Source organism: Quercus suber, unplaced genomic scaffold, assembly GCF_002906115.3.
Source record: "Quercus suber isolate HL8 unplaced genomic scaffold, Cork oak 2.0 scaffold_268, whole genome shotgun sequence".
Classification (NCBI taxonomy): domain Eukaryota; kingdom Viridiplantae; phylum Streptophyta; class Magnoliopsida; order Fagales; family Fagaceae; genus Quercus; species Quercus suber.
Window position 1 is genome coordinate 719,553 of NW_027069724.1, and position 18,101 is coordinate 737,653.

At 37.0% G+C, this 18,101-nt stretch overlaps 1 protein-coding gene across 1 annotated transcript; it reads right to left on the reverse strand.

Annotated features, from left to right (window-relative positions):
* Positions 1-14,060: 14,060 nt before the first annotated feature.
* On the reverse strand, positions 14,061-16,862 carry LOC112003295 (L-ascorbate oxidase). The gene is made up of 5 exons (XM_024035481.2): positions 16,461-16,862; positions 16,202-16,294; positions 15,867-16,079; positions 15,599-15,778; positions 14,061-15,220 (listed from the first exon to the last, which is right to left on the reverse strand). Exons 1-5 carry the CDS (start codon positions 16,743-16,745, stop codon positions 14,264-14,266), a joined length of 1,728 nt encoding a protein of 575 aa, XP_023891249.1. The 5' UTR covers positions 16,746-16,862; the 3' UTR covers positions 14,061-14,263.
* Between the last annotated feature and the right edge of the window lie 1,239 nt (positions 16,863-18,101).

Sequence of the window (18,101 nt, forward strand, 5' to 3'; positions counted from 1 at the left end):
ATTGCCATCTATTATTAGTGATTCTCAAAATGCTTTTACACATGGTAGACTTATTACTGATAATGTGTTGGTTGCTTTTGAAACTATGCATCATATTAGTAAAACGAAAGGGGGGGGGGAAGTGGGGGAAATGGCTCTAAAGCTTGACATGAGTAAAGCGTACGATAGGGTGGAGTGGGTTTGGTTAGAAAAAATCATGGAGAAGTTGGGTTTCGCTGAACAGTGGAGAAGTCTTGTTATGAAGTGTGTTACCTCTGTAAACTATGCAATTAAGGTCAATGGGTGCCCCTTCGGTTGCATTACTCCTACTAGGGGTATTGCCCAAGGGGACCCCTTGTCACCTTATTTATTTCTTCTATGTACAGAGGGCTTATCATCTCTTATTAAGGCATTTGTGGCTAACGGTGTTTTGAAAGGGATTTCTATTTGCAGAGGGGGTCCACTGCTCTCCCATCTATTTTTTGCAAATGATAGCCTTATATTTTGTAGAGCTTATATGGAGGATTGTGTTGAGCTTCAAAGAGTGTTGGGAGTCTATGAAAGAGCCTCAGGTCAATAGCTAAACCGGGCAAAAACTTCTCTCTTCTTTAGTAAAAACACTCCGAGGGAAATCCAAGGAGAAATCCAAAGAAGGTTTGGGGCTTAAGTCATAAAACAACATGAGAAGTATCTTGGACTGCCATCACTTGTAGGGAAAAATAAGCGAAATACTTTTAATGATATTAAGGAGAAGCTCGGTAAAAAACTAGCGGGTTGGAAGGAGAAGTTGTTATCAAAAATGGGCAAAGAAATCCTCATTAAAACTGTGGCTCTAGCTATCCCAACCTACACTATGAGTTGCTTCAAAATCTCGGATTCTCTTTGTGATGACTTAACAAGCACGATAAGGAATTTTTGGTGGGGCCAAAAATCCAAGGAGAAGAAAATTCCATGGATGTCATAGGATATGATGTGTATGCCCAAAGCGAGTGGTGGATTGGGCTTCAAGAATTTGAAATGCTTTAATTTAGCTCTACTAGCCAAACAAGGGTGGAGATTGCAACTTGCCGAAGACTCATTGGAAGTCCAGGTGTTGAAAGCTAAATATTTCCCTAGATGCGATTTTATTCACGCCTCTCAAGGCCACAACCCGTCCTATACTTGGAGGAGCATCATGGCGGCGCAAGATCTTGTGAAGAAAGGAGTATGTGGCATGTGGGTAATGGTAGGGATGTGAGGGTATGGGGTGATAGGTGACTGCCTTGTTCTTCCTATCGTGGGGTTATTTCTCCTCGAGTGTTCTTGCATGAGGATACTCGGGTTGGAGAGTTGATAGACATTGAGTTCAAAAGCTGGAAATCCTCAGTGGTGGACTCTATTTTTCTACCACATGAAGCGGAAGCTATCAAATGTATCCTGTTGAGTGTTCGCCTTCCTCCAGATAAACTGATGTGGGTTGAAATAGCAAATGGAATATTCACTGTCAGAAGCGCCTATCATTTGGCGATGAGTAGTTCTTCATTGTGTTCTATTGGGAGTGTCTCTGATTGCAGCCTTTTGAGGAAGTTCTGGAAAAGTCTTTGGAGGCTTCCTATTCCCCATAAGGTTAGGCATTTTGCATGGAGAGCTTGTAGAGATGCACTCCCCACAAAAGTTAACCTTAAGAGAAGGAAGGTGCTAACAGAGGATTTTGATTGGTGTAAAGTGAAGCCTGAAACTATTGGCCACACTTTATGGGGCTGCCCGAAAGCTCAGGAAGTGTGGGAGTGCTCTAAGTTGGTACTACGCATTGATAAAGTGTGGACCTCTCCTTTATGGACATATTGTGGCAGCTGCTGTTGGGGGATAATGTGAACTTGGACTGTATTGCTCGGCTGGTATTGATGCTTGGAAGGTTTGGCAGAGCCGAAATGAAAGGCGCCTTAGTGGTATTTCACAGTCTGGTTCACAGCTGATGGCAGGGGCAATGCATCTCTGGTCTGAGTTCCTAGTAGCAAATATTCGTAATGTGTTCTCTGGCTCGGCAATCCTGTCAATGTCCTGGTCTCCTCCTCCACCGGGTTTCTACAAAGTGAATGTTGATGCAGCCACTTTCAGGGATACTAGAGCAACGGGAATTGGTGTTGTAATCCGTGACAGCTCTGGTAAGGTTGCTGTGGTTTTACGCAGAAAGTTAGATATCCCTTTCGGTCCTATTGAGGCTGGATCTAAGGCCGTTGAAGCTGGAATCCTTTTTGCTCTGTGTCGTGGCTATCATGCAGTGGTGCTGGAAACTGATTCTCTTGTCTTGGTTAATGCCCTGGTAGGGTCTTCCCCCGCTCCTCAGCTGTGGTCTCTGTTATTAAAGGGGTTCTTGAGCTTTGTATGGGGCTTTCTCATGTTCAATTCACCCATGTAAAAAGGCAAGGGAATTTGCCTGCCCACTTAGTAGCAAAAAATGCTTATAGCATTGTTAATGACATCATTTGGGTTGAAGAGGATCCTTGCTTTGCTAAGCAAGCCCTCATCCATGATGTAAATTTTATGGTTTCTTAGTAATGAAAAGTGTGTGCATTCCTTATAAAAAAAAAAAAAAAAAAATTTCTTGATGATCAAACCCAAAAAGATTTTTAAGTGTTTCACGTGTTTCAAGAAGTGATTTTTTTGTCACTTTGGTTCTTAAAAGTTTTTCTCAAAATGCCAAATTTTAGTGTTGAAAAACTCTGTTTTTGGCCTTTTCACTAGTGCTTTCACGAGTGGCCCCAAGTCACAAAATTCTTAAGAAATTTCAATTTCTTAAAAATTTCAAGCAGAGAGTTTCGCGAGTCCCTCATGAGTGCTTCGCAACTCAAACTCAACCCATGAAAATCTGCCCTATGCATCTGCAATTTTCGCGAGTATGCTTGCAAGTCACTGACTCGCAAAATGCAGAAAAACACAGTTTTTAAAGGCTCAAAAATTCAATTTTCAAAGCATCTTGTCTCTTTGCACTCCACAACTCCCACCCTCCAAAACACATATTTTCTTTCAAAACCCTCTTGGATTTCATCTCTTAGACTCATTCAAAGTATTTCTAATCTCTTTTAATCCTTCAATCCATTGATTTTGTCTTAGAATTCTTAAAACCTAGGGTTAGGTTTATTTTTGTGTTTTGGTTAGGAAAACTTATTTTTTGCAAAATTTTTCCTTTTTGTTGATTGGCCTTAGTCCCATTTTGTTTGTCGTTGATTGTTTTGGCCCCATATGGAATTTTAACATATATTTAGCCATGATTTTCACATGTTCATGCATTATTCATTACATATGTGTAGTGTGTGCATACTAGGTGTTTGATCAAATGCCTTAATGGTATTTTTTTACTCTTTTAGACTCTGATGAGTACCAAATTTTGGGGTTTACCATATTTGTACATGTTAAACATTTTTTGATCATTGGTTGTGTGTTTTACACACTTTACCCCATGAGTACTTGTTCATGCATTGATCATGCATTGCACATGCACACTTAATGCACCCTTGATGCACACACCCTATCACTTTACATGTTTTTGCATACATTCATTCTAGTTAAGTCTTTTTAGACCTTGTAGCACATATAACATGTTCATGTGCCTTTGTTATGATCATTTGATCCTATTTTAGGGAATTTTCCTCTATTTTTTTCTTGTTTTTAGACAAACTTGTATCTAATCAAATTTGTTACCATTTTTGTGTATGGTTTATGTGTTTGCTCATTTTTGTAGATGTCTCCTTGCAAGAAAACCACGGTCAAGAAACCTCTTAAGTGTCAAAGATTTGAAGAGGATTGGTTCCAAAATAGAGATGCATTTGAGGCATTCTCGGAATACTACAAGGATGTCATCATAATTGTGGAGAGAGAGGTGGACCTTCCATCTCTTAAGAGCACTTGCATCCCTGATATGTTCAGAGATCACACATGGACTCCACTCCTCACAGGCTCGGTGGAAGTGCACCATGTTTTGGTTCTGGAGTTCTTTTCAAATGTGGCTGTGAAGAGAGATCACCTAAACTGTTGAGTGAGAGGAAAGGAATTCACAGTGTCTACATTGTCAATTCAAAAATTCCTTCAAATCAGGCCAGTGATCCCAGAGTCTTCTCTTCCATATGATAAGAGGAAATCGCTAGTCATATTAGTGATAGCGCCAGTGCATAGGGGAGATCGGTACAAGAAGTGCTTGCTCACCACCAGTTTCTCTCTTGAAATGAGAACACTAGCATACATCATGATTTTCAACCTCTTCCCAGTGACGAATCTGACGAACCTATCCCTTCCTCAAGCTCTGTTACTTCATGATTTGTTCCTGAAGAAGGACATAGACATTTGTGCTCACATCTACCATCTGCTTGTAAATTGTGCGAGCAAGAAGACATCTCGGATGACTTTACCTTTCTTGGGATTGATCATGTCCATCATGCGACATGAAAGGGTCTAGATTCCCCCCCAGTTTGCCAGTGATGAAGAGGGAAGACCAGATCTCTGCTCAGACAATGATAAGGAGCAAAGCTCGTCTCCATAGTCTTGGAGAAGAAGAAGAGAGAGTAAAAGGTGAGGACATTGCTCCTAAGGGTGGTAACACCGATAAGGATATTGATAACTTCACCCTCGATCCTAAAGACATGGAAGCCTCACCTACTCAGCCTCAGTAGTAGCCACAGGCTTAACCTCAGGGACAACCTCATGCACCTCTTCATGCTCCTGATCGCATTGACATGCTTCTTGATAGATTCGACCATTTTTGGCATTCACTAGAGGCTATGCAACGGACGTTCGACAATCATTGTGCGTACACCACCATACATATGACGTATCTTCAAGAGTAAATCACTGCTCTCTCCACTTAGATTAGAGACTTAGCGAGCATGGACTAGCATCTTTAGCCATTCTGGTCAAAAAAGGGGAGTAGTAGTAAGTCAAGGGGGAGCAAAATTTTGAGACATTTTTACTGCTTATAGTTTTATTTAGTTGCTTTATGTTTTATTTTAAAGTTTTTAGTACTTTGGTTTAAAACTCAGTTTACTTTAGTACTTTGTGTACCTTAGTTTTTATAGCCGTTTCTTGATGCTTTTAGTTATCTATTTCTTTTTGCCTTAGTTTTTTAATGCATCATGTGCTTGTTGGACATGCAATTTATTTTTGCATTGCTCTTAATTTCTTGGGTTTCCGGATGATCATTTACTTGGTAAATGTTCATTGTGGTCATTCATTAATAACTGTTCATGTTTGATCAAGTTATGCTATATGTTCTTACATCTTTTGTTTATCTTGATCGCATTTTACTTGTTCTTTATACATGCCTTGTATTCTACTTGTCTCGTGCTTAATTAAATTATTTGTTATGTGCAAGTGTTTCAGGATACAAGTATATTTGGTTCAAGTGCTTCACAGATTTTAGATTTAGGTGCGAGTGAGTTTTGCCTCTGTTCCCAAGCTCACGTTTTAAGTCTAGAGTTTGTTTAGGGTTTTTGTCATGGAATACCAAAAGGGGAGATTGTAAAATTGTGATTTAAAACTATATAATTTATTGGCTATAGTTCCTTGTCAAATTTTATTTTATTTTTGTTCAATAAATTCCCTACATTTTTGTGGGATTTAATGTAAAGGCTGTATGTGAGAGTTGGGAGAAGAATCTGTGAAGAATTGGTTTTCATGACTTGACTCACAACTGACCCGCGATTGCTGACCCGCGAAACAAGCCATGTTAGAAGTACATGCTAGAATTTGAAGAGTCATTGACAAGTTGGTTTTCACGAGTGACTCACAACTTAGGCCAAGTTGCGAGTGACCCGCGAAACCCTCTGCTGTTGCTTTTTGGAGTGTGACTTTTCCCATTCTTTACCAACACTATATAAACCTTCATTACCCATAAAATGTAAAAAGAAGGAGTATTTTCTAAAGAAACTTTTGAGAGAGAAACCCTAGCCAAAGACTTGATTTTAGAGATTGTTTTACCCACAAATCCTCTACATCATTTCTCTAAAGTTTCCTTCTCCATTTACACATCCTTGAGAGGTTCTTAGCCCAAACACTTACCCCACCCATTTTGAGTGTTGGAAGAAATTTTGGTGCCTTTGGGAAGCATTGGAAGAAGCCATTGTATGGTAGATGCAATTGGGCAGAATTGCAGGATCCAGATAACTAGTGAAGATAAGACTCCGAAAAGTCCATTGGTAGCAAGAGTTTGGAGGGCTCAACTACATTGGGTAGATTAGGCTTTGAGGGTCTTTTTGATATTCGTGTACTTCAACTTATTCACTAGTGGATCGATTTTGGCTTGGAGGGCCGCAGAGAGGTTTTTCACTGAGTACTTCAGATAACACGTCTTGGTATTATCTTGTGTTTGCATCTCTCTTCCCTACTCTTTAAGCTTTACATTTATTTCTTATTATACTTGCTTATGGCTTAGAGTAGTGTTATCAGTTTATTGCGTATGCTTTATTCTTGTTCCGCACTTTGATAAGTAGGATAAAAAAAAATTAAGCCATAATTTAAAATTAGGGGTCTAAACAAGCATTAGTGTTTTTCACACTAATTGAGCTTTCAAAGAGAAAATGAATCCAACATCATAGAAGCATCTTTATGACTCATTTGAAGATTGCCAAGAGAAAGTTCATTATCATGTGAAAAGGACACTTAATTTTGGACTATTTTATTTACACTCTAAAGAGTTTGAACTTGTTGGCTATGGTGACAATGATTGGGCTAGAGATAAAGATGATAGAAAGAGTACTACTAGATTTGTATTCTGAATTGATGGTACTACATTCACATAGACTTATACAAAGCAACCAAGTTTAACTAATTATCCTTGTGAAGATGAGTACATTGCTACCACTTTTAGCATTTCTCATAAGATTTGGCATAAAAAATGGTCAAAGGAGCTGCATTTGCCACAAGAGAAGTTACAAAGACATTTGTGAACAACAAGTCAACATTAACTTTTACAATGAATCCAATTTTTCATAATCAAGACAAGCAAATTGATTTGAGATATTATTTTATAACCAAGAGAGAAGTTCAACTCAAGTTCATAAAATATCATGAGCAAGTGGCAAATATCTGCACCACACCTCTCAAGTACAAGTATTTAGACAAGTATTTATTTAGATTATGAAACTCCATTTCATGAATGAAATAAATTAGTAAAAAGAGGAGTTATTGTATAGTGTAGTAAATCTTCTGAGTTATGTAATTTAATATGGTGGAAGTTAAGGTTTATATGGTGTTGCATACATAATTTTCTCCATTCTAACCAAGAGTGAAAATGTTAGGACATATGTGGAAAGTGTTAGAAACATATGCAATGTTCATTAGGTAGATCTAGGACGAGTTTAGTACTTCAAGACGTAAGTGTTCAAGTTTAGTATTGAAGCCATGCAAATCTGTCCAAGAAACAAGTGAAAAAGTATTGTTCATTAAAGCTCGACAGATATCTCGACAGAATAATATCTATCGAGGTTTAATGTTGAAGCTCAACAAAAGCTCGACAGCAACTGTATTTGTTGAGAGTTATGAAATTAGAATTTCTAGATCTGATTTCATGCATATCCATGTGTATTTGTGTAGGGTTTCTTTACTCACAACCCTAAACATATATAAGGATTATTTTAAAGGCCATCACATGATGATGCAACTTGATGCAAAGTGATAATACATGCATATTGACCAGAAACAATTTGCCCTAGTTCATCATATTCTTTGTAGAAGCTACAGCGTCTTTGGGCCAAGGGTTTTGTAACCAAGAAGCTTTTTGATCTTCATTGTTGGATGAACTGAAGAACTTTGCAGTCAACATCTTCCTCAAGTTGGTGTGTTAGTCACGTACTGAGATCCATGCATCATTAGTTAGTCACGTACTGAGAGCTGTGCATTGAAAGGAGAGATTGCCGCTATATTACAAGTCTAATTGGTTATTGGGGTAAGGGTACAACTGTAGGTTGGTATTAGGTATTGGGATTCCTTTTACTTGTAACCGCTTTTTTTTTATAATAGTGGATTCTAGGGAGTGGTGACCTTAAATTCACCTGGTGGGGTTTTGCCTCGGTGTTTCTTCCCATTCTTAAACAAATCACCTGTGTCAAATTTATTTTTTGCTGCATTTAACTTAGTTGGTGATTTTTTTGTGCTACCACACTTATTGCATGTAATTAAATCTAATTAATTCACTTGGCTAATGAATTGATTAAGTTATCGAATGGGTCAATACATTCTTGGCCTATCATGTGGTATCAGAGCAGGCACACTCTGATTAGGTTTAATCTTTGTTGTGTGATCCGTTGACCCCTGTTTGTCATGGATAGAGGACATTCACTTATTATACCTCCTTTATTTAATGTCACTAACTATGCATACTAGAAAGTGCAAATGAGAGCTTTCTTGTAGTCTTTAGATGAGAATGTGTGGCAAGCTGTGGAGATCGGCTAGACTAAGCCAAAGGAAGTGCCAGCTGATTAGGATGATGCCAAGATCAAAGCAGCAAACTTCAACAGTAGAGCATTGAATGCTCTATTCAATGCGATCACCAATGAGAAGTTCAAGAAGATATCCTCTACTAAAACTACTAAGGAAGCATGGACTATCATCTAGACAACCTATGAAGGAACTAAAGCTATCAGGGTTTCAAAGCTCCAAAGGCTCACTACTAGCTTTAAGGAGATAAAAATGGAGGAGGATGAGTCATTTAATGAGTTCTATGCTAAGCTAAAGGACATAGTCAACTCAGCCTTTAGCCTTTAACCTTTGACAGAGCTGGTTGGTAACTTGTAAACCTATGAATTGGTTTTGACTGGAATCGAGCAAGGAGCAAAAGCAAGAGCATGGCACTGAAGGCCAAAAATAATGAGACCTGATGAGTCTTTTGATGATGAAGATTCTAAGATGAAATCCTACATCACTAGGCAGTTCAAGAAGTTCATGAAGAATGCCAATGCGAAAGGATTTGATAAGGACCCTAAACAATCCAGTTCTTCTCATTTTAAGAGCCAAGATATAGGAAAGAAGGATGTTAAGGATGGCAGTTAGTACATTATTCCCTCTAGACCAAAGTGCTTCTAATGTCAAGGTTTTGGACACATGAAACAAGAATGTCCAACATATCTCAAGTCAGTTGGTAAAAGCAAGGCTCTTGCTGCTACCTTGAGTGACATCGAGCCTGAAATTGAGTCAGATGACAGTGATGATGAGGGAATTTTAAATGCCTTCACTGCTACAGCTGATCCTACTAAAGGGGTTACAGAAACAGTAGATGATAAAGAGGACTTGGTGGATTCTAAGTTTAAGAAAATGGACGATCAAGATGACATCCATACATCCTATGGAAAATTGTACAAGGTTTTTGAGAAGCATGAGAAAATGTATAGGATGGCCACCAAGAAGCTAAGTGATGTTGAGCTAGATCGAGAGGAGCTCTCTACCAAGATTGATGAAGCCAATCAAACCATTGGTGCACTGCAGTTTTCAAAAAAAAAAAAAAAAAAAAAAAAAAATAATCAAACCATTGGTGCACTGCAGTTTTCAAAAAAAAAAAAAAAAAAAAAAAAAAACTTCCTTGATGAAAGGACAAAGAAGCTTGAAGCAGAATTATTCCAGGTTAGAGCTCAATTGGAGAGGACTTCCAGTACAAAACTTGATGAGATGCTAAGCTTTCAGAAAGCTGCTTCTAATAAAACCGAGTTGGGGTATAATTTCTCTTCTCCTAATATTGCCTCCTCTTGTACAACTATGTTTGTCTCACCTACTAATAATGTTAATTCTGAGAACAATGAATTTAAAATTGAAATAGCTAGTGAGAACATAGATAAAGGAAAATCTATTTTAGTGAAAAGAAAGATACTAGAAACCCTAGGACTAAGAAAGTTAACAACAAAAAGTCTCAACCGAAGAAGCTGCATTTTTGTCATCATTGTGCAGCTTCAGGGCATACTCATCCAAATTGATACAAATGGTTAGCCACTCAACAAAGAAATAGTATGCTTTCGTCTAGAAACCAGAATCAGTTTTTATCCTCGTTTTCTCTTCTTGGAGATCTTCTCAAGGCCCTCATGCTCCTTTTGAACTTGAACGGTTTCAATTCTTCCCCCTCACCACTAGATCAAAGGTTCGCTCAAAGGAAAGGTTCTTCCAAGGTGTGGAAGAAAAAAGGCTCTAAGTGATTTAGTCACTTTTTCTCTCTCTCCCCTTATGGTTATGCATTACTTGTCTATTTTGCTTTCTTGTTTTTTGAGTCAGTCTAGTTTTATACTTTGTTTTATTTAACATGTTTTTGTTTGTTTTGTTTAACATGTTTTTGTTTTTCATAAAAATTAAAAAAAAAATTGAAAAATCAGAAAAATAGAAAAACAGTGTGTGTTTGTGTATATTGGTACTTGTGTACCTTGGATGGCTATTAACACAAAATTTTCAAAACTTTGTATCTTTTGTAGCTAAGATGAGCATTTCAATGCATAACTAAGCAAGTGAGTTTTGTAGCTCGTGTTTGTGATGAGTATGATTAAGTAACCTCTTATACTTAACACTCACATCACTTTTTATGATGGCAAGGACTAAAATATCCTAAGAGAAATGCATAAATAACCATCTCACTACTAAAGCCCGTCAATCATGTATAACATCTATGTGCTTCGACATAGAAAAATTGTGATGTTTTTGGCTTAATATAATTGGGTATTTCTTCTCTCTCTCTCTCTTATATGCTCATGCATGATATGCTCAAAAAGAAAATGATTATGCAAAGAAATCGAAAGCAAAAAGAATAAAAATGTTTTTAAATATGGTTGCAAGCGTGTTTCTAGGAGATGTGGGGATTATAGAATGTACCTCGAAGGTGATAGTTCCCATCAAACAGTTATGACTGTGTGTGAGTGTATTTGATTTTTTTCATATCTCAAATTGTCATAATATGAGACACTTATGCAATCTTGCTATGCTTTCACACACAACATGCAAATTATTTGCTACTTTTGATACATGCACAAGTACAATGTGATTTGACCATCACAAGGAATACATGTGTTAATATATACTCAGTAAACTGTCTTAACTTGTTTTTGAAATGAAAAATTGGTTAGACTTGTTTGGAGTGTGTGTGTTTTGGATCTTGAATGCTTTGCATATATGTTGAGAGATATTTTGAGAGCTTAATATGTTGATTGGTTCTATGTTTGAGTACCTTACTTGTTGCATTCATCTGTTTGTGTTTTTCCTTCTTGAAAAACTCATTTTCTTCAAGCTCGACAGCTTCTCGACAAATCCTCGACAAATTCATTTCTATTGAGCCCCTCTTTCTTCTTTTCTCAATAGAAGTTATCACAATCTCAATCCATCGAGGTTTATGGACTTCTTCTCGATAGATTGCGACAGCTTGTCAATCCATCGAAGTGTTTTTGTTGTTGACAAATCCTTGACAACACCTTGACAGATTCATTTCTGTTGAGAATTAGTGCTCGACAGATACTTCAATCCATCGAGCTGCGATTTCTATTTAAGGGTTGAGCACAAAATCAGATTTCATTTGCTCTTATCTCTCTCGACAAAAACACTTTTCTTTCACCCTAAACACTTCTCCCTCACTCAATTCTCTCTACCCACTACATTTTCTGCCTCTAGCAAGATCAAATCACTTGGCAAGTATCCTAAAATCTTCATTTTTCATGCATTCATATATTTTAGACCTAAGTTTTGGGGGTTTTAAAAATTTTTGGGTTTTTTTGAGACTTTTGTGAAATTTGTGTGTTGGGTTGTGCTGTTTTGGTGTAATATGCTCATGCATTGCATTCCACTAGCATTTTAACAATGTTTCATGCATTTAGATGTGTCCTTGACTATTGAAAATTTTGCGCTGGTAGGTTTGGATTGGGTTTCAACCCATGATGCAATTTATTTTTAGCATGTCGCATGTTCATGCATATTTTATGCATACGTACTCTTTCATTCCTATTTCTGGATTGTGATTGTGGTCTATTCTCTCTCTCTCTCTCTCTCTCTCTCTCTCTCTCTCTCTCTCAGATAGACTATGCATGGCACCTAAGTACAAATCTACTCTGGCTCGGAACCCTCTTTGTTCCGGGTCTTCTTCTTCTAATCTCGTTCCCCCTCTTCATGTTCAGTTCCATGATAGGAAGGCCCAATAGGACTTCCTTGAAAACTTTCAGAAACCTGGCATTCATCCGGAGTGCCATGTCATTCTATCAGACTTTTTTCGACACTCCTTTACCTGGAGTCATTCGGACTCAGGGATGGGAATATCTTTGTGAGATACCTCTAAGGTGCCCTATCGTGTTTATAGAGGAGTTTTACTCCAATATACATGGTATCAATACCTCTGTACCTTAGTTTGCCATGACATTCAGAGGTACACGCATCGTAGTCACTCCAGATCTTATATCCGAGATACTACATGTCCTGAGGGTATCGCATCCTAATTACCTTGATTGTCAGCATCTGAGGACTGTGTCCAAAGACGAGCTTCTATCTCATTTCTGTGAGACAACTTTTGTATAGGGTGAGTGTCAAAACATCTCATGCTCAGGCTTTGCAAAAGGTCTGAGATTCCTGAATATGGTGATGACATTTGTTCTTACTCCACTGTCTCACTATAACTTTATCACAGAGCCTCGTGCTCAATTTTGTTGTCCCTCTTAGAGGATCTTTCTATTAACTATTCCTCTCACTTCATCAATTCCATCATTGATGTTTATCAATATACGGCGACCCGTGATAAGCTCATTTTTCCTTCGGCTATCACGCGGATCCTTTGCCATTTTTCTATCCCTATTCCTGATTCTCCTTATTACACCGTTATGGGTGCCATTAGCACAACTTCTGTTTGGCGAAGCAAGGCCCAACTTCGACTGAAGCAGCCATGAACGGAGACGACTGATCCTACAACTCTTGCCGTTCCTTCCACCACTACTCCTTCTTCCTCGAATGGTGGTGTGACTCTTGAGGCTATTGCGGCACAAATTCAGCACATGGATGCTCACCTTGACACTCAGTGATGAGTTGTGTCAAGTGAACACCTATGTCGGTCATATTGCACGATGACAAGCTCACCTTGGTAGTTTCGTCGCTTCTCCCTCTCCTTCTCCAGAGGCTTCGGCAGATGAGGATGGTGATGATGGTGCTAACAATGATGAAAAGGATAAGGATGCTAGCTCTTCCAGTGATGATGAGATGATGCCCTCTCGGTGACTTGTCCTTTGTTATTTGTGATAAAAAAGGGGAGTAGTTTTGGATGAGAGTAGTCTTGTATTTAAGGGGAGAGTTAGCATAGGATATTTTTGTTAGGAATAGTGTCTATATATTCTTGAGGGATGTAGTAAGGATTTTATATACTTTTTTTTTTTTTGTTACATTATCCTCTTGTACACCGGTCTTGTGACAATTTATTTATGACATACATTGTATTTATTTTCATATATATATGTGTGTGTGTGTCTGTGTGTGTGTGATGATGTATGTTGTTTTTCACCTATCTCTCCATGTGTTATTTCTTTTCTCTCTTTATACACATGTTTCTTTATGTATGCAATCTTTATTTCTGTTTCATACTAAGATGCCTTGGTGAGTTTTGTTTAAAGTGTTTCAAAAAGAAAGGTTGTGAAAATCCATTATGCCAAGAGTTTGTGAAAATCTATTATGCCATAGTCTCCACCAAATCTGCAGGATAGCATGCTTTTAGGAGCATTCAGTTGACTGCAATTGTCTAGCCAGTGTAGTTGGCTGTAATTATTCCATTGTAGTAGTTGATATATAATTTACAGCCTTATTATTTATTTTCCTATTATTTATGAGGCTCACATGAATTACATATTTATTTATTTATTTTTGTTTGTTTGTTTGATATATATATATATATATATATTTTAGATCCCACACTAGTCATTCACTTATTCTAAATAATTAGACTGTCCACATCATCACACGCGCTTGAGACAACACAGTCAGTTGAGCTTTCAAACAGTATCCAATCGGAGGCACAAGTCCGGATTGAACATTGGCCCAACTTTGAGATCAAGTAAGATCCGGCCCAAGTAAATGCTGGCATTGTTGAGTAAAAAGCTTTTAAATTCGTACAAAACTAGCAATTCTGCAAAAGTATTAACACACACATTCTTTTCCAATAAAACAGATAAATTAAAATAGACAATGTTTTGGGACCTCCCAAAATTGAATATTGGATGTACCATACAACACAGAAGGAATAACAATACCGGCTTGTTTAAAGAAAATGGGCTTAATTAATCCGCATTAGTTAATACAAAATATTTACTCATCTCATCTTCAAAACTTAAGGATTGATCATGTGTTTAGTCTTACCACAGCCCATAATAGACTTTGGCAAAGCACCCACTTTGTCTATTCCAGCTTCAAACACAACTCCCATGCCCATATAGAAGTGCGACTCAATATGACAATGGAACAACCAAACTCCAGGATTATCAGCCCGAAATCTCAAAGCAGTCCATCCATACGGATATAGTGGCACAGTATTCCTCATGATTGGATTTGCGAGGTTATAGCTTTTTGGGTCCTTTGTAATATTGAACTTACCGTCTCCATAGCCTAATATCCAAAAGTCATGGCCATGCAAATGCCACGGATGTGTCTCACTTGTAGCATTGGTCATAGTGTTTGCATTTTGAAGTATAATATCCACTGTGGTATTGAAGTCTATCCTATAAATGGGATTGCTAGAAGTGGCATTTTTATTCTCAGCTACGCTGTATATGTCATAATTTTCAACATCATAAGTATCCGGAGGTGGGTTTTGATCAAATGTATCAGTGAAATTATGTTTTAGTGAAACAAGGAAAGGAGTAAGTGGAAGGCTAAGTGATATATTATTTAAAGACCAGCGGTAAATATCATTGACCAAATTTTGTGTGTTGAGAAGCACAATGACCCTATCCGATGTAGGAGGTGGTGCTGTGACATAGTCATGGTGGGCTTTGATGGCACGGCTTTGAGCCAATTTTGAAGCCGTGTCATTCCAAAAAGGACCAGTGGTTGGTTCTGTTGTTGGGTATTTGTAGTGATAATTTGGATAGTAATTGAAGATGCCTAGACCAGTTGGAGTTGAAGGTTTTCGGCCAACAACATTAGTTGTGATCCAATAGTTTCTTTTAGAGTCTTGGTCTGCTTTTACTATCACTGAGTATGTCTCACCAGAATTTATGTATAGGCTCTTTGTTACAAATGGCTCAACAAAGCTTCCATCCGCTTCAACCACAGTCACGTTATGGCCCTGCAGCATAGATCAGAAAGTATGTTATGAAACTTTATGACATTAATTACGTGGTAACCCAAAAATACAATAGTCACATATGGCATTTTGCTCCAAAAGAACAAATCAAGTTGTAATCAGAGTTCCTTGTAATCACTTATATAGGCTAACTCAGCCTAACAATTATCTGACGTAAAACCTAACACATGACAAAATAACAAACACTTAGGACCTGTTTGGATTTAGTAGAAGGGAGGGGAAACGGACACCCGCTCAATTAGAGGTGGCAGAAAATAGGCTAATTTTGTGTCAATTCTACTCTACTCTACTCTACATCTGCTCAATCCAAATGGACCATTATGTAATCAAATGGAGATACTCCAAGATATCAAAAATTACCTCAATTTCAAAGCTCAATGCCGATAGAGAAGTCAAGCTGGCAATCCTTAGTCTGTACGTTTTTCCAGGGACTACTGTCAAAGAATAGGGAGAGCAATCTGAATTTGTTGCATTACAAACTCCGGAAGCTGTGTCTGCAGCAGAGCAGTTGAACCTTCCTCTTCCATTTATCAAGAGTGACTGAAAAGTAGATCAGGAAATATTGTTATGGTTTTATGTGAAAACACATTTCTATTTTTATATGTAGTAGTATGATTAAATCTGTTACCTGTGGTTCTCCTACCCATTTAAAGGGAATGGAAGATAAGCCTACGGCTTCTTCGTAAGTACTACCGTGATACCAATCTTTAAGAAGAATGGTATGGTCATGATCATAGGCAAAGGGCTCAGAAACTCCGTCAGGTAGTTTTACAATAATGAATCCATACAGCCCTGCTGATATTTGCATTCCATAATGCGCATGGTAAAGATAAGTCCCAGCCTACATTTTCAAAAACATAGTGTTAGGAAGGGAAAAAACTAAAAAATAAAAAAAATAAACAAATTGTTGGTACTGAAAATCTGAATGGATCTTCTCGCAATGTTTGCTAATTTGAGACTTACTCTATCAACTACAAACTTGTAATCCAAGGTTTCTCCGGGCATAATTGCACATTGAGTAACCCCATCAGTTCCATCATGCCAAGGTGTTCCATACTGTAGCCAAGCAAGCACAAACAAAGTTGCAATAAAAAAAAAAAAAATTAGAAATCAAAATCTCAATAATTAAGAACAGTTCGGTCCTAAATTTTTTTGTCTGTTACTTTGTTTTCAACAGCGGGGTTTAGTAATATGAAAAGCACAATGTAAATAATTACAATACCTGTCGGATTCCATGCCAATGCACTGCAACATTCTCAGTTAACATAGTGTTTGTAAGCCTAACAACAACTGTATCTCCTTGTTGTGCATAGATTGTAGGCCCTGGAGACTCCCCGTTGATTGTTATAGCTAGCTTCTTGTAGCAATCTGGAAATTTATAGGTATACTTCACGTCCCAGACGTGATAGTGAGTTTTTGCCTCAACGGTTAGAACATTGATTGAATAAAAGATACAGAAGGCCAGCAAAGAAATAAAAATTCTTCTACGTTTTTGAGTCTCAACCATGTTTGAAATTCTGAGAGCTCTTAAATTGAACTAAGTGATGTAGACAGGCACCACGTATGGATTTTCATTACAAGAATGCTCATCTATTTATAGGAAGTTTCAAAGTTCGGGTCAAGTCTGATGGCAAAAAATTATATTTCTGACAGTGTCTTCTTGTACACAAAAAACAATCTCAACGATGGAGATTTTTTCAGGTCCAAAAAATAAAAATAAAAAAGTAAAGAGAGGTCAGAACAGACTGAATTTGCCACTATGTTCCAATTTTTTTTTTTTTATTTAAATTATCAACATTGTTGATGAATTATTTTTATGTCAAAAAGGGAAAACAAAATCTGGTAGGACATATGATGGCTTGTTTGGTCCATGTGTAGGAATGCCTTTCCCCAGAAGTTTGAAAACATTTTTGAATCTTAATTAATTAAAAATATCTCAGCCATCGACCGTTGTGTGGAAACAAAGAATATATAAAAGTTTAAAAGAAAAAGAAAAAACTAATCAATTGCAAGATCATAGGGAGAAGCTAAGTATGAGAAGAAATTCTGTAGAGACATGTGAAGCACATGTGTATGTTCGCGCAATAATGTTTTAAAATATAAATCAGATGTAGCCACGAAGTTTTCCAAATTGTCGGTGTTACTGTAAATCATTGAGCATGTGGAGCATTGATTTTTTTTTGTGTGAGGAACAGTAATACAAAGATGTAAGACGACAACCGATTGAGTGTTTTAAAAATGAGCTGTGGAGAATCGAGGATGATTTTATAATTTGAACAAATAAGGTGCACTCCATGATAATTTCTTTTATTATCAGATTTTAATTAATTATACGTGTATGCAAGATTCAAATTCTAAACATTTTTTATTTAAAGATTTGAGATTTTACTAATTAAATTAATTAAAACTCATATAATTTAATAATTAAAATTAATGCTAAACTAGTTTTACACTTTTTGATTTACACGTCATAACTATTATTCTTCTATTATTAGAGAGTGCAATATCCTGTTTAGAGATGCTGATTTCTTATTGTAAGGGAAATTAATAAGTAGCTGATTTCTTAAAAAAATAAAATAAAATAAATAAATAAATAAATTGGATGCAACTAAGAACTCTCTTAGATTTTGGTATGTCGAACTCGTATTCGACGCACTATGTAAATATTTGTAATAATTCTTATGCTTAGTTTGAATAGACCCAAATAAAAAACCAAGAATCTAAATAACTAATGAAACCTAATATAAATAAATAAATAAATAAATAATACAATTTTAGTTTTCTTTCTTTTTATTTTTATAAATAAAATAGACCTTTAGTTAATATATAAAGATTTCCATGGAGGTATGCACGTAGTGCACCA